The sequence below is a fragment of the Martes martes genome (genome assembly GCF_963455335.1).
Source record: "Martes martes genome assembly, chromosome: 8".
Classification (NCBI taxonomy): domain Eukaryota; kingdom Metazoa; phylum Chordata; class Mammalia; order Carnivora; family Mustelidae; genus Martes; species Martes martes.
Window position 1 is genome coordinate 52040404 of NC_137895.1, and position 23175 is coordinate 52063578.

Genomic DNA, 23175 nt, shown 5'->3' on the forward strand with positions numbered 1-23175 from the left:
GTTTTCCAACACTTAGGGTACTCAAGGGTACAGAAATACCCTTGATGATAAGCACTCAATAAAATTCTAATAGGAACAAACTCAAATTACACTCCATCTTAACTATTGCATATGTGCCTTCCATGAGCATGGTCATATTAGTTTCTTTTTGCTGCTGTAACAAATACCATGAACTTAGTGGTATAAAACAACATAAATTTTCATATGGCCCTGGAGGTCAGAAATACGCAATAGGGTCTCACTGGCTAAAATCAAGGTGTCATCAGGGCAGCATTTCTTCAGGAGGCTCTAGGGAAAAATCCATTTACATGCCTTTCCATGTAGGCTGTCCTCACTCTCTATCATGGCCCCTTCCAGCCATATCTCTGCTTTCATAGTCACATGGCTTTCTCTGACTCCGATTCTTTTGCATCATTCTTACAAGGTACTTTTGATAGGATAATAGGATAATGGTACTCATGAAAGGATAATCTTCTTACCCCAAAGATCCTTAACTTAATCACACCTGCAAAGTCCCATATGCCATTGTAAAGTACCACACTTACAGGTTCCAGATATTAGAAGGCAGACATGGGTGGGGGGGCTGTTCTTCTACTTACCACAAATACAACTTTGAAACACCTGGCTTCTGAAGGGCCTTCATTTATGATGTGGCACTTTTGTATCTTCTTCAAAACTCTCACCTGCCACTTGGACAACTGCTTTGCCTATGGAAACTCTAGTTTGACTTTCATGATTAAGAACTATCTTATATTTAGGGCTCAGGTACAGGGTTCGTGGTTCTTGAGATTCAAATTCAGAAGCTCTAGATCTGAGATGCTAGAGGGAGGGAGCCTTAGATCTTGAAAGTGACCTCAATTCTGGGAGTCTGTGCTGAAACACAGAGATGCCTGAGCCAGGGGTCAGGCAACAGGGGACAGTGGTAATCTGGAGCACAGTATTCACCTTCTCAAGAAGGATGAAAAAGCAGAAGGACTTGGCCATACACTTAACCTTTGCTTCAAAAAGAAAGAGAGATCACCTAAGACTTGTACAATAATTACCCAACTCAGAGGCCAAAGTTCTTCTGATTTTCATCTAACAGTGCCCTTCCCCATTTCAACAGGATTGGGGGCAAAGAGCAAAATAGGAGGAAGTTAGAAATAAGTAAATAATAGCTAAAAAGCAAGTCCACTGAAAGTCTTCAGGTTATACACACAGTTTAATTCTCTCTTCCCTTTGTTCTTCCTTTGTGCTCTCTAATAAAAGAATGATGGGTCAGACTTAATTTAATTTAATAAATTTAATAAATTCAGATGTTATCAGGGAAGAACTTAGAAATTCAGGGGCACCTGGGTGGCTCAGTTGGTTAAGTGTCTGCCTTTGGCTCTGATCATCCTGGGATTGAGCTCCGAGTGGGGCTCCCTGTGGCAAAGAGCCTGCTTCTCCCTCTCCCTCTGCTGCTCCCCCTGCTTGTGCTCTCTCTCTCTCTCTCAAATAAAAAAGAATTTTTTTAAAATGAAAGAAACTCAGATAGCCTCAGTGATTGGATTAATTCTTTGAGGAGTGCCTGGGTGGCTCAGTCGGTTAAACATCTGCCTTCGACTCAGGTCATAATCCTGGGGTCCTGGGACCTGGCCTCATGGCAGGCTCCCTTACTCAGTGGAGAGCCTGCTTCTCCCTCTCCCTCTGCTGCTCCCCCTGCTTGGGCTCTCTCTCTCAAATAAATAAAATTTTTATTAGCACCATGCCTCTAACCAGCTGAGCTAACTGGCCAATCCAATACATAAAATCTTTTAAAAAAAGGATTAATGATTTGAATCATAAGTTTTCTTATCAACATATTGATGCAAATCCCCATATCTTGTACAATCTAGATACCCAGTAATTGGCTGAGACTCAGGACTGAGTCATCCTCTGCCCAAGCCAGGTAGCAGTGGTCACACCTACCATGTTCAGGCATGTTGTTGGTAAGAGCAATCAGCACGATATACAGTTCCAGGGGAAAAGTCCAGTGACAGAGCACCATGGCTTCTGACAAAGGTAAACCGGACCCGGGGGCCTGGCAAACTCCTTATTCTTGAAAAGGGCAAAAATCTGTGTGTGCGTGTGTGCATGCATGCGTTTGTGTGTGTGTCCTGCCTGTGCTTGTGTCCTTAGGCATTTTTCAATTTTCCTATTTACTACTATATTGATATTATTCTTAAACAGGATTTATTATTGTTATTAATACTAACTATTCACATCCACAAATGATTTTGATCAAATGATACCAAATCAATGCTTATTTCACCATAATAAAAAATTAAGTAAAAAAAAATACAACTGTTAATTAATAGTTTAAAATAGCAACAGAAGTGAAAGCACAAGGGCGTGTTAATTGATAATTTAAGATTCAGTTATTTAGTGTTGGAGAAATTCATGGGAGAGGGAGAACACTTCAGGATGTGGAAGGAAATGATTTTCAGCTGACATGGGATTTGAGCTGGATCCTGAAAGGGTAGAATTTGGATGGGCAAAGAGGAAGAGAGTCCTGGTTGACTGACACAAAAAGCTTGAGAGAATTTACAAATATAAATATATTTGGAACTATATAGAGAGTAAACTGAGTATAAATATATATGGAAATATATTTGGAAATACAAAGAGTAAACCGATTAGTCTCTAGGAGAGTCTGGGGAAATACTCTGCAGTGAGATTAGAAAGCAAAGCTGGAGGGGCACCTGGGTGGCACAGTTGGTCATGCAACCGACTCTTGGTTTTGCTCAGGTCACGATCTCAGGGTCTGGATCTCAAGGTCATGAGATGGAGCCCCACGTTGGGCTCTGGCTCAGCCAGGAGTCTGCTTGAGGATTCTCTCTCTGCTCCTCCCCACCACTCTCTCTCTCAAATAAATAAATAAACCTTAAAAAAAAGGGGGGGGGAGAAGCAAACCTGGAATGATCCTGGAGTAATATTACAGAGGGCTTTGAATACTAGGCTAAGGAAATTGAGGTTGATTTTGGTCAGAGAAGATCTTTGGAGAATTTGTGAATCTCATAGCGATGACTAAGATAGTGCTTTTATTTTATTTTATTTTATTTTGTTAGAGAGAGAGCAAGTGAGCGGGGGAAGGAGCAGAGGGAAAGAATATCCAAGCAGACTCTCACTGAGCACGGAGCCTTAATCTCACGGAGGCTTAATCTCACAAGCTATGAGATCAGGATATGTGCTGAATCCGAGAGTCAGATGCTTAACCAACTAAGCCACCCAGATGCCCCTTATTTTCATTTTGTTAGAGCAGGGGAGAGGCAGAGGGAGAGAGAGAATCTTAAGCAGGCTCCACACCCAGGGTGGCTCAACTGGGGGCTTGATCTCACAACCCTAAGATCATGACCTGAGCTGAAATCAAGAGTCAGACGCTTAAACAACTGAACCACCCAGGTGTGCCTAAAACAGTGCTTTAGACATACTTAGCTGACACTTGGTGCCTTTGTGACTGGTAGCAGAAAAGACTTGGAAGCAAAGAGACCAGTTAGGAGACTTTGCAGGAATGTGGGCGTGATGGTAGGAGAGGATACACAAATCAGTCTTGGGTTTTAAGAAACAATATATTTTTTTTCTCCATTATGCTTTTCCTCTACAAAAATTCTCTTCTGAGTGGCATGTTGGGGGAAAGTCTAAAGGCATTATTTAGTTGAAGTATCCGGATAATTTTCCTAGACTTTCCTCTGAAGGTGGGGCATTTTACCCCTCAGACTATCCCAAATCCTGTGGTGCATTGTGCATCATTGCCTTGCATGAAAGGGATAGATACTGAGAATATATCTCACTCTCTCTGTAGTTCTCACTGCTGCTTCACCCACGATGAATTCGATCTTCTTCTATAGGTGTGGCCTCTGTTTCTACAGGGTTCCCTCTGTGTGGACCTGCTGGTTCAAAGGCCCCAGTTTGGATTGTCTGAGAAGTACCCATTTCAAGATGTTAGCCACCCTTTTCCTCCACCAGCTCAGTGTTTAAATTCCCTGTATATCCTTTTAAGGATGAGAGGTTTATTCTTCAAGTCTCACTTAGGATAGTGTTTCCCGACTCCTGACTCTGTGATTTTTTTTTTTTTTTAAGATTTTATTTATTTATTTGACACAGAGAGAGAGAGATCTGAAGTAGGCAGAGAGGCAGGCAGAGAGAGAGGGGAAGCAGGCTCCCTGCTTAGCAGAGAGGCCAACATGGGGCTCAATCCCAGGAACCTGAGATCATGACCTGAGCCAAAAGCAGGCACTCAATCCATCGAGCCACCCAGGCACCCCTGTCCTGTTTTTTTTTTTTTTTTTTTTTAACATCTGGCTAATTTCTTTTTTAAAGTTCCCATACTCCAGGGGTACCTGGGTGGCTCAGTTGGTTAAGTGACCAACTCTTGATTTTGGCTCAGGTCATGATCTCAGGGTATCAACCACCACCCCGCCCCCAGCACTGGCCTCCATGCTGGGCTTAAATCCTGTTAAGATTCTCTCTCTCCCTCTGCCCCTCCCCAATGCTCCTGCACATGCTTTCTCTCTCTCAAAAAAAGGTCCCACCCTCCAACTAGGATCATCTTCCATCTACAGGAAACTGCACCATGGATCTTCTCTGGACTATCCCTCTACCATCTAGTACAAATGCACAGACAGATGCAGCCAGCACACAAATACACAGAGCTGGGGAGGAAAAATTTTCCTCTACCCTCATAGATTCTGTTTTTGGGTGCCTTCAGATTTAAACTAACAAAAGACAGGTTAGCAAAAGAAAAGACAAACATGCATACAAGAGTTCACAAAAATGTGATTCAAAGAGGTGTTTAGAGTTTGGGGCTTATATACCACCTTAAGAGGAAAAGCAGAGTTGCAGAAGAGCATTTATAGAAATACAAATAAACTTTTAGGAAATCTAGATGGGCCCTTGGGAGACTGGATGGACATATGCTTTTGTGACAATATCTGTCTGGGTGTGTATCTTGAGTGGTAAGAGTCAATCTCTCCTGGTTTGTTCCAGGGGATGGGACTTAGGACAACTGATTTCTTTTGAGTTCTTTTGGAAGATTCTGTTTGTAGGAAAATAAGAGATTTCAGGGGAAGACAGTCTATTTTTGAATGTCTTCAGATCCAAATAATTTTTATGCCAGTGGCACATTCTGGACCCCTCAACACACACACACACACACACACACACAGCCTTGGGCAAAATTCCTCCCATTTTGGAGGAAGTGTCTTCCAAGTCTTGTGACTCTTCTTGGCTTAAAGACACCATCTCAGAGTTAAGGTTTGTCTGCAGGATAAGCTGAACGTCCTGCCTGCATCTCCACACAGCCACCTCACCCTCAGAGGTGGCAGTGACTTGTGCATCTCTCTGGCCCCCTGAGAAAGGGTATCATGTTAGGGGAGCCTTTTGCTCTGTGTCGCCTCTTTCTTGGAAAAGAGAGACTGGTAATAGCAACAAGTGCACCTTTTAATTTAAGATCCTTTTCTCCTGCTTCCCCAAATTTTAGATTTCAAATAACCAGGAAGCAAACCCTTCGCAGGAGTTCTTGTTGCCAAAATAAATGTCCATGTTTCTCCAAATAAAACAAATGACTTGCATTTCTGCTCTCAGAGCATTAGAATTCTGTTCTGTGAATATTCTGAGTTCAGGTCAAGCCAGTGTCCATTTCATCCTCAAAGCTCCGAGTCTTGACAAGTATGGGCCTCTAAAATCTAGTACTTGACCTTGGATAGTCCTTACATGTGCTAATGGCTTCCCAGGACACTTCAGATAAAATCCGTGGCTTAGAATATAAACTCCATGAGCATAAAGATAGAGATTTTTTTGTTCCCTGTTCCTATATTTCAAAGAGTGCTTAACATTTAGTAAGCCCCACATTAACAGCTCTTCCAGCTGAGCCAGCCAGACACCCCCGTGTTGTTGTTTTTAATTAAGGAACTGCCAAACTATTTCCTACAGGGGCTGTACCAATTTACATTTCCACCAGCAATATATGAGAGATCCACTTTCTCTGCACAATGTTGTTCTCTATCTATCTATCTATCTATAGCTATCCTATAATGGATAGTAGTGAGATTTATTCAGGTATTTTCTCAAGAAATATCTATTGCTAACCAACATGTTTCAGGCAGTGTGATAGGGTCTGGAATGAGATATACATAATCCATATCTCACATAATCTACAATTCAGTGTTAATATAGACATATAAATAACAATCAAAATACAGCATGATTGGGGCACCTGGGTGGCTCAATCTTTAAGTCTCTGCCTTTGGCTTGGGTCATGATCCCAGGGTCCTGGGATCAAGCCCTACATCAGGCTCCCTGCTCAGTGGGAAGTCTGCTTCTCCCTCTCCCACCTCCCCCCTCCACCCGCTTGTATTCCCTCTCTCGCTATCAAAAAATCTATTTATTTAGATTTTATTTATTTCTATCAAATAAATAAATCAAATCAAATCAAATACAGCATGATTGCTATGATGAAGGAGGTACAAGATGCTATGGAAACACATAGAAATTACCATAGGAGCCTCTGAGGAATGACTTTCTCATTGCACTTAATCATTCTTGTTGGAGCCTTAAGGAGGATTACTTGGTTTGGGATTGGACAAACAGGTTTTGGCAAAGCCCTTAGAAACTTGCTTTTCTTAATGGTCCAATCCAGTTAAAACAGGAGAGAATTTTTAACTCCATTTTCTGATACGGTTTGCAGGTTTGGAAGAACAGAGTATTTTTTTCTTAGCTAAATTTGTATGTGGGTGTTATCTGACATAATCATCTCTTGGTCAACAGGTCCTTCAGCAGGAGATGCCACCTTGAGGTAAGAATAAAACCATCAGAATAAAACCATTAATACAACCAAGAATAAGTGGATTTAAGAGCTATAGGACTACAGCTTTCCATATTTTTCCTTTCTTCTTTTATCATGCTTCCACTCTTTTCTTTTTGCCTTTTCTTTCTTTTTTTTGAAGATTTATTTATTTATTTATTTGACAGAGAGAATGATCACAAGTAGGCAGAGAGTCAGGCAGAGAGAGAGAGGGAGAAGCAGGCTCCCCGCTGAACAGAGAGCCCAATGTGGGGCTCGATCCCAGGACCCTGAGATCATGACCTGAGCCAAAGCAGAGGCTTAACCCACTAAGTCACCCAGGCGCCACTCTTTTTACCTTTTCTAACTTCATTCTCTACGATCACTGCTTTCTGTATCTTTGCTTGTATGTCTTTTGGCTTTTGTTCAAGTAAATTACCTTCCAGCTTTGTTCCATTATTGCCTTACCTTCTCTGTTTCTTCTCTGTTTAAATCACATGATTGTCTAGCCAATAGTGAAAAGTCCAGAGAATTCATTTGTCACTTTGATTTCATCCTTTTGTTTTATACTACACGCCCATTTTTCAGATGTAGCATGATAGCAGGGGGGCTTCTGTCAGGGAATATATTATCTCATGATGGGTGGAAGGACTGATCTATGTAATAAATAAATGTAATACTTTAGGGATGAGTGGAAATATTAGGGTGTAGTAAGCTGATGACTCAACCATATTGCAAAGAAGAGTCCTCAGCACAATCCTGAGTCTCCCCTGAGTTCCAGCTTTGACGCATGGAAAATATTAAATCTAAAGATGTCATTGGGAGGGGTGCCTGGTTGGCTCAGTCAGTAGAGCCTGTGACTCTTGATCTCAGTGTTGCAAGTTTGAGCCCCACGTTGGGTGTAGAGATTACTTAAAAATAAAATCTTAAAAAAATAAATGAATAAAGATGTCATTGGGAGCAGTTTGAATTTTTTTCTTATGAGGAATTAGTATACAGAATTTAATGTGGAAGAATCCTGAGGCTGACTCTTTCTCTTCTCAGACTTGGCAATAGACTCTTGTTGGCAATTTGAGGCTTCTACACCTAAAATCTAGCTAGAGTCTATTGAGGCATGGTGAAGATTAATGATCAGGACCTGGCAACTCCATGGTGAGATAGAAAGATTACAAAATAAAGAGAAGCCTTTATTTCATTTTTTAAAAAATATTTTATTTATTTGATAGAGAGACAGCAAGAGAGGGAACACAACCAGAGGGAGTGGGAGAGGGAGAAACAGGCTTCCTGCCGAGCAGGAGCAGGGAGCCCAATACAGGGCTCAATCCCAGGACCCTGATCATGACCCCAGCCAAAGGCAGATGCTTAGCAACTGAGCCACCCAGGTGCCCCAAAGAGAAGCCTTTAAAAGAGAAACAAGGACACATTTATACCTGATTCAAAATTACTAGATAACAGTATAGAGAGAATGGTAACCAAATAAGATCGGTTGGGAAAAATCTCTTCACTATGCTTGTGAGAGAAACTCTGATAATTCAAATGGACCTCCCTAGATAACTTGGAGAAATAGAATAGGAAACAAAGTTTTCCTGAGATGTCATGTTTTATATCTGCCTGATAGAAGAGGGGAGCAGGAAGTTATTTTCAAGGTCCCTCCAAAAATAGCGTGACAACATGGGAGTGCTGCTTGTGTTTCAGGAGGAGAATTGAACCCTGGGAATTCGAAGTCTTCTTTGATCCCAGAGAACTCCGTAAAGAGGCCTGCCTGCTCTATGAAATCCAGTGGGGCACAAGCCATAAGATGTGGCGAAACACAGGCCAAAACACTGCCAACCATGTGGAACTCAATTTTATAGAAAAATTTACTTCAGAAAGACGGTATTGCCCATCCACCCACTGTTCCATCACCTGGTTCCTGTCCTGGAGTCCGTGTTGGGAATGCTCCAAGGCTATTAGAGGATTTTTGAGTCAACACCCTAGTGTCACTCTGGTTATTTATGTACCACGGCTCTTCTGGCACATGGATCCACAAAACCGGCAAGGACTCCGAGACCTCCTCAAAAGTGGTGTGACTGTCCAGATCATGAGAGCCCCAGGTAAAAACAACAAAGAATCTCAAGTGTTTGTGAGAGACCATGGTGCTGGTATGTTTCAAGGCCAAGATACTGATTGTCCCACTCTGAAAGTCTCAGAAGTGAAAGTCCAAAGTCATGTAAGAAAGGACAGTCTGAACTTCGTAGGAAGGAAGTATCAAAAAGAGGACTCCTTTCTCCATTCCTGCCACTATGACCTCTCAGCCATCTTCATCTTTGTTCTTTTTTAGGGATTCTGGGAAAAGGTGGCCCTTCTCCAATGCTAAAAAGGTTAATGGGTTTTCTAGACAGTATATCTATAAGTTGGGCTCCCTTTGAAGTAAATTTCTGCTGTATTTGTGGAATGAACCAAGATTTGTGTTTCCTCAGAGTATGATCATTGCTGGAAGAATTTTGTCAACTACCCACCTGGGAAAGAAGATCACTGGCCAAGATACCCTGAGCTATGGATGAAGCTGTATGAGCTGGAACTCTACTGCATAATTCTAGTAAGTTACTCTAAGGGGCAGAGGTTCTCATACCAAAAGAAGCATCCTTCTTTAAACTCCTTTTCTGATGAATTGACACGTACTTTCCTCACCATCTTTTTGCCATTTATATTATATTTAACTACTTGATCCATCTGAAGAAAATGTGAGAACAGAGCAATCCCTCTGTAGGAAGAAAGTGGGAGACGGGAGTGGATAAACTAATCTAAGATATATGTAGATTTCACGTTAACTTGATATTATTATTGCTATCATTATTATTACATCACTCACGGGCTCTACAGAATTGCAGATATTCTCCTTTCCCATGTAGGTATGTGCCATCCTATTGAAGAAATGGACGTGTCCCATTTGTATTCTCTTCAAAGTTGTTCAGTAGTCTTCCAACTAATGTTTTACAATGTTTGTGGTAAGGGCACCTGGGTGGCTTAGTCGGCTAAGTGGCCAGCTCTTAATTTTGGCTCAGGTCATGATCTTGGCGTCCTGGGATCAAGCCCCATATCAGGCTCCACGCTCAGCAAGGAGTCTGCTTGAGGATTCTCTCTCCCTCTGCCCCTCCCCCACATCCTGCTCACACTTCTCCCTCTCAAATAAACAAATCTTAAAATAAAATAAAATGTTTCTGGTAATAATAGTGTGAAGAAAAATATTATTCTAACTTTTTTTTTCTTCCAGAGTCTCCCTCCCTGTTTAAAGATTTCAAGAAGAAATCAGAATCGGCTTACGTTGTTTAGACTTACTCTTCAAAATTGCCATTACCAAATTATTCCACCCCATATCCTTTTAGATACAGGGTTGATACAACTTCCTGTGATTTGGAGATGAACAGAGTGGTTCCTCGTGTACACTGTTTCTATAGAAGACACTGAAGACCCACGGAAGAGTGAGTGCCACCGGAATGTAGAAAATTTCAGTTTGTGTTTTTATACACCAACAACAAATTATCTGAAAAAATAAATTTTTAAAAATCCTGTTTGCAATTGTATCATAAATAATAAAATACTTAGGAATAAATTTGACTAAGGAAGGGAAAAGTTTGTATACTGTGAAACCTAGGTTACTGATAAAAGACAAAGGAAAAAACATAAATAAATGAAAAGATATCCCATGCTCATGGGTTGATAGAATTAATATTGTTAAAATATCCATACTACCCAAAGTGATCCATAAATTCAATGTAATCCCTATCAAGATTCTAATGACTTTTTACAGAAATATAAAAAAATTCTAAATTTCATATGAAACCACAAAAGACCCTGAAAACCCAAAACAATTCTGAGGAAGAAGAACAAAGCTGGAGCATCACACTTTGTAATTTCAAACTATATTCCAAAGCTTCATAATCAAAACAGTATGGTACTGGCATTAAAAACAGACATATAGATCAACAAAACAGAATCCAGAGCCCAGAGGTAAACCTATGCATATATGGTCAACTGATATTTGGCAAGGAAGCAAAGAATATTCAATGAGGAAAAGATAGTCTCTTCAATAAATGGTGGTGGGAAAACAGATTTTGCATGCAAAAAACAAACAAACAAACAAACAAGAAAATGCTAAAATCTTTAAAAAAGAAAAAATGAAATGGGATCCCTATCTTACACCACTCACGGAAATTATTTCAAAATGGGTTAAAGACTTAAATGCAAGACCTGAAACCATAAAATTCCTAGAAGGAAATATAGAGAAAAAGCTCCTTGACGTTAGTCTTGGTAATGATTTTATGGTTATGACACCAAAAGCACAAGCAACCGAAACAAAAATAGAAAAGTGGGACTATATCAAATTAAAAAGTTTCTGCACAACAAAAGAAACAACCAACAAAATGAAAAGGCAACCTATGGAATAGGAGAAAATATTTGCAAACTACACATCTGATAAGGGGCAAATATCCAAACTATATAATGAACTTATATAAGTGTAGAGCAAAAAAACTAAACAATCCAATTTTAAAATGGGCAAAGAACCCGAATAGACATATTTCCAAAGAAGATATTCAAATGGCCAACACCTACATGAAAAGTTGTTTAACATTACTAATCATTAAAGAAATGCAAAACTATAATGAGATACCCCCTCACACATGTTAGAATTTCTATCATCAAAAACATAAGTGATAACAAATATTGGAGAGGTTGTGGAGAAAGGGAACAATTGTACACTGTTGGTGGGAATCTGCCTTTGGCTCAGGTCATGATCCCAGGGTCCTGGGATCGAACCCTACATTGGACTCCCTGCTCAAAAGAGAGTCTGCTTCTCCTTCTCCCTCTGCACCTCCCCTCTGCTTGTGCTCTCTACAAATCCTGATCTCAGTTTTTGATATCAGGGTCATGAGTTGAAGCCCCATGTTGAACATGGAGCATACTTTAAAAAAAAAAAAAAAAAAGACTACCATATGATTCAACAGTGTTTTTTCTGGGTATATATCTGAGGGAAATGAAATCAATATCTCAAGATATCTGTACCCCATGTTCATTGCAACATTTTTTACAATAGTCAAGACAAGTAAACAACCTTTGTGTCCATCAACAGGAATGAATAAAGAAGATGTGATATATATTATACACACAGACACACACACAGAAACACACGAATATTATATATCCATAGAAAAGGAGGAAATCCTGCTATTTGTGACCTCATGGATGAAACTTGAGAGCATTATGCTATTTGAAATAGAGAGAGACAAATATTATATGATCTCACTTATATGCAGATTCTAAAAATTCCAAACTTATAGAAACAAAGAGAAAATTAGTGGTTGCTGGCGCAGGGATGAAGGTAGTCAAAGGTTATAAGTTTTAAGAAGTTTTAAGAAGTTTTAAGAAGAGTAACTTCTAGGATTGTAATGTACCACATGGTGATTATATTTAACAATACTGTATTTTATCTTAAGATTTTATTTATTTATTTGACAGAGAGAATGAGAGAGAGCACACACATGAGCAGTGGCAAAAAGAGAGGGAGAAGCAGAATCCCCTGCTGAGCAGGGAGCCCAATGCAGGACTCCATCCCAGAACCCCGGATCATGACCTGAGCTGAAGGCAGACGCTTAACCGACTGAGCCACCCAGGCGCCCCAATAATGCTGTACTGTATACTTTAAGTTTACTGAGAGAGTGGATCTTAAACATTCTTAACACACACACACACACACACACACGCACACACAACTGTAACTATGTGAGGTGATGAATGTGTTTATTCACCTTATTATAGTAATCATTTTGAAGTATATATTATATCAAACTTATTTTGCAACCCTCAAACTTATACAATGTTATATGTTAGCTATGTCTCAGTAATGCTGCAGGGGAAAAAAAGAAATTAAAGAAGAATCTAGAAATTTTACCAAACAGTAGTATCATGGATTGTGTCATTACTGTCCTGTCACCAATTATTCCAATACCTTGTGGGTTAAGACAACAATAAATATTTATTATGTCAACTTCATCAGGAATTCAGGAGCTTCTTATCAGAGTGTTTGTGGCTCAGGGTCTCTCACTAGGTTTCATTTAAGTTGTCAGCCAGGGATGCAGTCATCTCCAGACTTGACTGAGGCTAGAGAATATGCTTTCTAGGTGGCACACTCATGGCTGGAAAGTAGGTGCTAATGGTTGATGCAAAGTCTGTTTCTCCACAGGTTGCTTTAACGTCCTCATGACATGGCAGCTGGCTCTCTACCGAGCAAGTGGTCTAAGAAAGACCAAAACAGATATTGCCATGTCTTTAATGACTCAATCTTGGGATCACACACTATTTCTTCTGCAGTATTCTGTTGGTAACACCAGGCAGCAGTGATTCAGGGTGGGAGGGGACTACACAAGGACTTGAATCCCAGGAGATGAGAATAATTGGAGGCCATCTTGGATTTTGCTGTGTGTTTAGGACAAATAATTACATGGGACTAATTTCTAATATGCTAAAGGGAAACAAGGAACAAGTTTTTATTTATTTCTGACTCAGAATATCATAAGATTTAATAGACAATTTGTGAGGATTTATAGGATGATTTACTATTGTAATTTACAGCATCTTAAACTTTGAGAAGCTAAACACAAAAAGAGGCTTTTTTAAAAAAAAGATTTTATTTATTTATTTGACAGAGAAAGAGAGAGCACACAAGCAGGGGGAGCAGCAGGTGAAGAGAGAGGGAGAAGAAGGCTTCTTGCTGAACAAGGAGTCCAATTGTGGGGCTCGATCCCAGAATCCTGGGATCATGACCAGAGCTGAAGGCAGACACTTAACTAAGTAAGCCACTCAGGTGCCCCCAGAGGGTTATTTCTCGCTCACATTGCAACCTAATGTAAACTGGGTCAGAATGTCGTTGATCTGTGCAGTTTTTTTTTTTTTTTTAAGGTTTTATTTACTTACTTGACAGAGAGAGTAGACAGAGAGGCAGGCAGAGAGAGGGAAACAGGCTCCCTGCTGAGCAGAGAGCCTGATTCGGGGCTCGATCCCAGGACCCTGAGATCATGACCTGAGCCAAAGGCAGAGGCTTAATCCACCGAGCCACCCAGGGGCCCCGCTCTGTGCAGTTTTTCAGCGACCCGAATTCCTTCCAACTGGGGACTCCACCATCTTCTATGGCCTTCTGAATTCTCCACATTCTGCCAGCTCACGGGAGAGAGAGTACACACAAGAGAGGAGAGACACGGAGACAGAAAGCATTAATTTGCATGAAAGAGTGGTTTTTTTCTTTTATTTATTCTTATTTATTAATTTTTTTTTAAGTAGGCTCCACACCCAGCATGGAACCCAGTGTGGAGCTTGAACTCATGACCCTGAGATCAAGTGCTGAGGCGAGATCCAGAGTCAGACACTGAACTGACTGAGCCACGCAGGTGCCCGGAAAGTATTCTCAGAATCAAGGGCTGGAAGTGGCAAACATCATCTCTGACCCAATTCCACTAATTAAAAATCAGTAATGTGGCCCCACCTAACTCTAAGAAAGACAGAACAGGGTCCAGGAAGAGAAGAAAATGGAGTTTGGTGAACATATAAAATGCCTGCCACATGAGGAAACTAAGAAACTGAAAGATTATGCAGTTTAGTCAGAGTCAGACAAGGAATGCCATGGAACTAAAAGTCAGTGTGCTTTTTAAAAAAAATTTACTTAATTAAAAAAAATCTGTTTGGGCATTCAGGATACACCAGTAACCAATCTCTCACCAATTTCCATAATGGAGGCAGGCTGGCTCAGTCACTTGCTTCACTTGCCTTCCTGGGTTGGCATGGGGATATAAAGTAGTTTTGCGGGGCCATAAATAGGGGCTGAGAACTTATTAAAGACTGTATGCATTTTAAAATTTTTTTTTATTTTTTAAAAAGATATATATATTTATTTAAGAGAGAAACAGAGAGAGAGAGTGAGTGCAAGCTGGGGAGAGGGGGAGAGGGAGAGAGGGAAAGAGAGAGACTCTCCAGCGGACTCCCCTCTCAGCCCAGAGACCAATGTGGGCCTTGATCCCACGACCCCGAGATCATGACCCGAGCTGAAATCAAGAGTCAGATGCTTAACCAACTGAGCCACCCGGGAAACCAAACTATATGCATTTTTTAACTACTATGAAAGATACCATTTATTAATTGTTCTTATAAAAAGATTTATATATATATATATATTTAAAGATTTTATTTATTTATTTGACAGAGAAATAGATCACAAGTAGGAAGAGAGGCAGGCAGAGAAAGAGGGGGACGCAGGTTCCCCGCTGAGCAGAGAGCCCGATGTGGGGCTCCATCCCAGAACCCTGAGATCATGACCTGAGCCGAAGGCAGAGGCTTAACCCAGTGAGCTACCCAGGTACCCCAAAAGATTTATATTTTTTAAAAAAAGACCTCTCGGGACGGCTGGGTGGCTCAGTCAGTTAAGCCGCTGCCTTCAGCTCAGGTCATGATCCCAGGGTTCTGGGATCAAGTCCCACATAGGGCTCCTTACTTGGCAGGGAGTCTGCTTCTCTCTCCACCTCTGTCTGCCACTCTGCCCGCTTGTGCACTCTCTCTCTCTGACAAATAAATAAATAAAATCTTGAAAAAAAAAGACCTCTCAAAGGTAAGAGACAGTTTCTCACATGAACTGATATATTTCCTTTTATTATACAAGAAGAATACTGAAAATTATTAATTTTTTAAATTAATAATTTTTAAATCATTTGTTTTGATTTTTAGGGAACTAAGAGCTAAGTTTTTTTTTGTTGGTGGTGGTTTTCCTTTTTTTTTCCTTTTTTTTTAGAGGGGGAAAGGGAAAGGGAGAGAGAGAATCTCACGCAGGCTCCATGCCCAACATGGGGCTCAATCTCACAACCCTGAGATCATGACCTAAAAAACCAAAATCAAGAGCTGGATGCTTAGGCGCTGAGCCACTCAGGCACCCTGAGAGCTAAGTTTAAATGTATCTGTTGTTCTGTTTTTTATATATATTTATATATATATATTTATATATATGTGTGTGTGTGTGTGTGTGTGTACACACACACACACACACACACACACACACACACATATATATATACTTTTAAAGAGTTTATTTTTAAGTAATCTCTACACCCAATGTGGGGCTTGAATTTATAGCTCCAAGATAAAGAGTCACATGTTCTACTGACTGAGTCAGCCAGCCTCCCTGCCTTGTTTTACATATTAAACATATTTTTCCACACCCTGAATCACTTACCTTTTGTCATTTTATTTTTGTTTTCAGTGTTTTTGCTAAATATGGGGCTCCTGGTCGGCTCAGTGGTTAAGAGTCTGACTCATGATTTCAGCTTTGGTTATTTTTCAGAGTTGTGAGATCCAGGCCTGAGTTGGGGCTCCATGCTCAGCCTGGAGTCTGCTTAAGATTCTTTCCCTCTGCAACCCTCATGTTGAGTGTAGAGATTACTTAAAAATAAAATCTTAAAAAAACAAGAGTTTTGGGGTGCCTGGGTGGCTCAGTAGGCCTTCGGCTCAGGTCATGATCCCAGGGTTCTGGGATCGAGCCCCGCACCGGGCTCTCTGCTCCGCGGGGAGCCTGCTTCCTCCTCTCTCTGCCTGCCTCTCTGCCTACTTGTGATCTCTGTCTGTCAAATAAATAAATAAAATCTTAAAAAAAAAAAAAAAGAGTTTTGCTAACTTGAATATTAAATTTATGATTTGGGAATTTGGCATGGTTAAGTCATTAAAGTGTGAATGATGAGCGATATAAGAATTATGTGACAAAGTTATGGAACAATATAAGAAAGACCTAAAACTCTAAATAAATACATAACATATTAAACAAAGATATGCCTATGATCACCATATTTCTTGAAGAAAAATAAGTCTAGCTTGACCCTTGACTAATCTCTGAGGTCAATATAAATTTTTTCAATCTTGAAGTTTTTGTCTTGCTCAAATACTCACTGGGATTCCTTTTTTTTTCTGACATTTTGCATCTGAGATTTTTCATATCCACTACTCTCATGAGATTCATCCCTTTACTAGTCCTTCATCTCACAGTTTGACTTTATCCAAAAGCCACTTGACCTTCCTCACCCATCTTTTTATCCACAGTGCCTAGGGTAGCGGTTAATAGAGGACCTTCCTGTCTTTTTTTTTTTTTAAGATTTTATTTATTTATTTGACAGACAGAGATCACAAATAGGCAGAAAGGCAGGCAGAGAGAGAGGAGAAAGCAGGCTCTCCACGGAGCAGAGAGCCCAATGCGGGGCTCAATCCCAGGACCCTGGGATCATGACCTGAGCCAAAGGCAGAGGCTTTAACCCACTGAGCCACCCAGGTGCCCCAAGGACCTTCCTGTCTTTAGCCATCATTTCATTAGGGAAAAAAAAAATCAATAATTCAAAATTATTAAAGTCAACATGAGAGGATACAAGGAACACTGTCTGTGTGTCAGAATACCTGAAAATGTTCATAGCTCATCATTTAAACACTGTAAACTTGAATAAGTACATTAACTTGTCTGGGCCTTAATTTACTCTCTATAAAATTTTGATGATTATGGCTTAAGGAAAAGGAAATGATTAAGATGATATATAGCTTAAGGAAAGGGAAGACTGAAGTTGGAAATTTCTATTAGTATTAGTAGTATTAGTATTAACTAATACTACTGTATTAGTTATCTATTGCTATATAACAAATTACCCCCAAACCTAGTGGCTTAGTCAAGACAAACTTTCTCTGTTTCTGTGGCAGGAATTTGGGAATTGATTAACCTGATGGTTCTTGCTTGGGATTTAGAATTTGACCACAGCACTTTAGCACCTATAATAGACCTGCTATTCATCAAACATTTGCAACTTTTTGCTCGTATTTCAAATTCCCAAGGCACCTGGGTGACTGAGTTAGTTAAACCTCCCGACTCTTTCTTTTTTTTCTTTTTTTTTTTTTAAAGATTTTATTTATTTGACAGACAGAGATCACAAGTAGGCAGAGAGGCGGGGGTGGGGGTGGGGGGTGCGGGTGGGGCGGTGGGGGGGGCGGTGGTTGGGGAGCAGGCTCCCCGCTGAGCGGGGCTCTATCCCAGGACCCTGGGATCATGACCTGAGCCGAGGGCAGAGGCTTGAAAGCACTGAGCCACCCAGGTGCCCCAACTCCCAACTCTTTCTTAAGACAGTATTGATGTTGTCTGCTCAGAAAAGTTTAAAGCACAGAAGAAAGGAGAAAAAAATATCCTGGGTGATAGTGAAGGGAGATCCCAGGATAACAGTAGGCTCAGTAAGTAATTACATAGTTTGGGGCAAGAAGGCAAAGAGGTCCAGAAAGAACATATCTAAGACAAAAAGTGAACTTCCAGTTTTCCCACATTCTTGCCAACACTGGGTAATGGAAAAACAGCCCCTCTGGGAATTGTCTGTTACTATCTTTTGCCCATTTATCTGTTGGTTTTGTCATCTCTCCTCCATTAATATTTGTAAGCAAGCTTTGTACATTAGAGAAAACATCCATTTCTGTCATATGTATTTTTCCATCTTTTGATTTTTTTTGTTTTTCCCCTTTGGAGAAATGTTAAAATTTTCTGCAGTCAAATATATAAATCTCTAGTTTCTATATCACGCTGATAAAGGTAATTTGTATATCCGGACTGTGATACTGTGAATTAAAATTTGAATTGTAATAAATACTTATTTGGTCTTCATCCATGTTTATAGCCCAGGGCTTTCTAAAATCCTTGGAATTTCCTAAGGGGCTGGAGGGATGAATGATAAAAGTGTCTTTTGTTATGTTAATGAAGTAACTTTTGGAATGCCCTGGGTCACTTAACAAAGAGGGATGCTTGCCCAGGGAACTGACCAAGTGATTAAAGGGTTGGAACTTTCAGTTCCAAGTTCCATGAGGTGAGAGGGGCTGGAGGTTGAATGGATCGCCAATGGCCAATGATTTAATCCATCATTGCCTAAGCACTGGAGACATCATTTTTTAAAACAAAGATTTTATTTATTTATTTGACAGTGAGAAAGAGACAGTAAGAGAGGAAACACAAGCAGGGGGAGTGTGAGAGGGAGAAGCAGACTTCCCACTGAGCAGGGAGCCTGATGTGGGATCCCATCCCAGTACCCTGAGATCAGGACTTGAGGCCAAGGCAGCTGTTTAATGACTGAGCCACCCAGGTGCCCCAAGGAGAATTCGCTTTTTTGGTGCTTCTTTTTTTTTTTTTTTTTTTTAAAGATTTTATTTATTTCTTTGACAGAGAGGCAGGCAGCGAGAGGGGGAAGCAGGCTTCCTGCTGAGCAGGGAGCCTGATGCGGGGCTCATTCCAGGACCCTGAGACTATGACCCGAGCTGAAGGCAGAGGCCCAACCCACTGAGCCACCTAGGTGCCCTGAGACATGGTTTTTTAAAAAGCCAGAAGGACAGGGTTTGAAGGGCTTCAGGGATGGTGAACAGGTGGAGATTTGGGGAGAGCATTGCACTTGGAGAAGGCCTGGAAGCTCCCCTCGTTTCCCCACACCTTGCTTATTGTACCTCTTCCATCTGGTTGTCCCTGAGTTACATCCTTTTATAAGAAGCTGGCACTCTAGTAAGTAAAATGTTTCTCTGAGTTCTGTGAGCCCCTCTAGCAAATTAATCAAATCCTAGAAAAGGGATGAGGGAGACCCTGATTTATAGCCAGCTGGTCAGGACACAGGTGACAACCTGGACTTGTGATTGGTATCCTTTCGCAGGGAGTTGTTGGAAACTCCCCACTTGTAGCTGATCAGTCAAAACAAAGGTAATCAACCTGCCATTGGTGTATGAAGTCAGGGATGGGGGGGTGTGGGGGTTGCGCAACAATCCTGTGGGACTGAGCCTTCATTCTGTGCAAACTGATGCTATCTCCCAGTAGATAGTGTCAGAATTGAGTGGACACCAGTTGGTGTCCTGAGCATTGGGGGTAACCTCCCTCCCATATTGGAATTGGGTCCAGACCTCATTTAGGGACCCACAAAATGGTGGCCAGTCCACGGCACAAAACTAGCTGAAACCTAAGTCAGTCCATACTTGTGAGAAATGTTTCACGGTTAAAGAAACATCACACTAATCACAACCCTCCTTCACACACACACACACAAACACACACACTTAGCTTTAGCTCCCCTTACCCTAGAAAACAGGGTCTGCTAGCCTTATAAGGAAATCCCTACATCCTAGCTAATCATGCCAAGTTTCCAAGCTGAGGCTTCTAATGACTTATAAAACTCAATTTTGGTCAAACATCCCTCAGGAAGAGTCCTCCATTATTTGTGAGGCATTGGACTCCCCAATCCATGGATGAATTTCCCTTGAGGGAAGAGTATCAAACTTGGTACTCAATTATTTTACTTTCTTTGACAATGCTTCTTAAGACTTTTACCTCTACCAGAGTATAAGTATATTTCTCTCATCTTCACCTCCTCCCACCCAAGGTAAGGGGAGAGAGTCCCCAGGAAAAATTGAGTAGACTCACTATGCTCTGCAGTCATAAGGGCCCATCTGGGATGGTGGTCTTAAATTTATAGTCTTTAATCTCCCTTTTGTGTGGCATTCTCCAGTCACACTGAGCTAAGGTGCAAGCATGGAGAGGGCAGATGGGGTTTTAGCAGATGAAAGCAATAGAGTGAGGGGCAAAAAAGCAGTCTGAGCTGAATAAGAAAGAAAATGAAGGAGAGGACTGGTAGGTTGGGCAAAGTCAGAAAGGTCAACCAGCTGGAAATCTTGATTAGGTCATTAAACAGGTCTCGTGGGTGTATTTCAACAATGGAGCTTGAAGAATAGTCTGTTATGGTCAGAAACAGGATGGGTTAGCTATTCTGAAAGCCAAACGGCTACAATGGATAACATTGCTGAGGGTGTGACCAAGGGAGTCTGTGCTTGAGTTTGAGAAGGAAGGTAGAAAGGAGGAGGAGGTCAAGTAACTAAGAGGTAAGCCCCGTTATTGTCTTGCTGTTTTCTTGGTGTTCTTAACAAGTTTCAGAATTTTTCTTGGTGTTCTCACGTTTCTTTTATTTTTATTTTTTTATTTTCCATGTTTCTTTTAGTAGATGAACTCTGGAATAATTTTGTGGAATTCTTAAGGGTTTGTTAGACTTTTCAGAATGTCATTAATGAGGCCGTAAATGCCCGGTAGAAAAGGCAACCTTTCCTCTCTTCTCCAATAATGTGGTACTGCCCTGTGTCCATTTCTTCCCAGCCACATTTCTTGAAATAATAGTGTATACACATTATTTTATTTGCTTATCTTTTGCTCTTCAACTCCTTTGGAAAACCTATGCTAAGGACAGATAGACTCTCTTTGATCTTTATCTTCCTTTATATATTTGCAGAGACTGAGTAAAATCAATTTTGGAAAAATAGCAGTGACTAAAACGGATCCCACCTTTGCTTTCATGGTGCTCAAATACTAGTTTTCTTTTACTATAAAAACACACTTCTCTGGGGTGCCTGGGTGGCTCAGTGGGTTAAGCCTCTGCCTTCAGCTCGGGTCATGATCTCAGGGTCCTGGGATCGAGTCCTGCATCGGGCTCTCTGCTGGGCAGGGAGCCTGCTTCCCTTCCTCTCTCTCTGCCTGCCTCTCTGCCTACTTGTGACCTCTCTCTGCAAATAAATAAAATCTTTAAAAAAAAAAACAAAAAACCCCACCACACTTCTCAAAAGATCTCCTCCATCTCCACGACTTCAACGACCACCTGTAATCGGAAGTGATAGTCATAGTAGAGTAATAGTTGATATCACCCAAGCACCAACTAAGTCAGAACAGGGCTCCAGCCAATCAGACAACTAGTCTGGTTGCACTGTGATGTTGGCTGAATATCGGCCCAGCCTACAATATATAAATATTATATGACAATATGATGTCAGAGAGTTAAGAGAACAAATGGGAATCTCCAGTTCTAACTCTATTGCTTCCTGCTGTGTGACTTGGGACAAGTGACTTTACCTCTTTGCTCCAGTTTCATCCTCTAAATGGGGGATAGTAGAGTTCTTCTATCATAGGGTTGTTAGGAGAATCAAATGAGATGAACATGGAAAGCACATTTAGAACAGCCGGGAATACAATGAGCACTCAATAAGTGAAAGCTGTTATTATGCATTATTCTACAACTGTGTCTCTAATCCTGACTTTTGCCTCCCTGAGTTTCAAAGTTATAGATTAAGTGCCTTCCCCGCACCCTCAATCAGACCATGGATGCCTGGGAAACCTATAGGTTCAGTATAATTAGTAGAAGCAGCCTTGTAAACAAATTGGGGAAACAAATTTTATATGTACTTAATTACAAGTACTGGCTTGAATGGGGAAAAGTAATAAAAACAGCAGTTATGTGAGGGACTCATCGTGTATGCGGCGCCTGGGTGGCTCAGTCAGTTAAGCTCCTGCTTCTGGCTCAGGTCATGATCCCAGGGTCCTTTCTCAGCAGGGCACCTGCGTTTCCCTCCGTCTGCCAGTTCCCTTGCTTGTGCATTGTGCTCTCTCTCTAACAAAAAAATGAATAAAATCTTAAAAACAAAAACAAAAAGGTACTCCTCCTATAGCAGGTACTGGTATAAATTGTTCATATGTGTGGGCCCACTTCATATTTTTTTTTAAAGATTTTATTTATTTATTTGACAGAGAGATCACAAGTAGGCAGAGAGGCAGGCAGAGGCGGGGTGGAGGGGGGAGCAGGCCCCCCAGCGAGCGGAGAGCCCAATGTGGGGCTTGATCCCAGGACCCCAAGACCACAACCCGAGCCAAAGGCAGTGGCTCAACCCACTGAGACACCCGGGCACCCCGGGCCCACTTAATCTTAGCAACTATCCCATCAAGTAACTACTATTCTTATTCTTACTTTATAATTAAGAAAACAAGCACAGAAGGGTCAAATGATTTGACCAAGGTCACATAGCTTCTAAGTTTTAAGTGATTCTGCCCCCAGATTTTAAGGTCCTTGCATGCCACTCTACTGCCTCACCAAAGAGGAAGCAGTTATTTGTGTCAAAAAGAGCATTTCTTACAACTCTCTTTACATATCAGATCTATTTCCCTCCAAATTTTACAATTCTAAGATATCCCCCAGAGGAAGCAAGCTGTGGACCCTTGTTCTGCTAATTAATATAACAGTATATCCCTTCCTAGTACCTGGGATCAGCGCCCTGATGGTGACTGACTTTTTGATCTCATACTTTTAAACATTTGATCCTTTATCATGAAAGATATATTCTTCACTTTAACGTATAAAGTTAGTTTTCTGAGACAGAACTGTTTCTTTCTCCTTGGAGAGCCCTGCTTCACGGGCTAATTTTTTTTAAAAGATTTTGTTATGTATTTGACAGAGCGAGACAGAGCGAGAGAGGGAACACAAGCAGGGGGAATGGGAGAGGGAGAAGCAGGCTTCCTGCGGAGT

The 23175-nt window shown here is 41.0% G+C and overlaps 1 protein-coding gene across 2 annotated transcripts; it reads left to right on the forward strand.

Annotated features, from left to right (window-relative positions):
* Positions 1–1928: 1928 nt before the first annotated feature.
* Positions 1929–10333, forward strand: APOBEC1 (apolipoprotein B mRNA editing enzyme catalytic subunit 1). Of its 2 annotated transcripts, none has more exons than XM_080812178.1 (5): positions 1929–2022; positions 6766–6793; positions 8477–8874; positions 9241–9359; positions 10035–10333. In XM_080812178.1, the coding sequence occupies exons 1-5, from the start codon at positions 2007–2009 to the stop codon at positions 10182–10184; spliced, it is 711 nt and encodes a 236-aa protein (XP_080668304.1). In that variant the 5' UTR covers positions 1929–2006; the 3' UTR covers positions 10185–10333. The 2 variants fall into 2 exon arrangements, with proteins under 2 accessions (XP_080668304.1, XP_080668305.1); XM_080812179.1 differs by having other exon boundaries at positions 10147–10330.
* The last annotated feature ends 12842 nt before the right edge of the window (positions 10334–23175 follow it).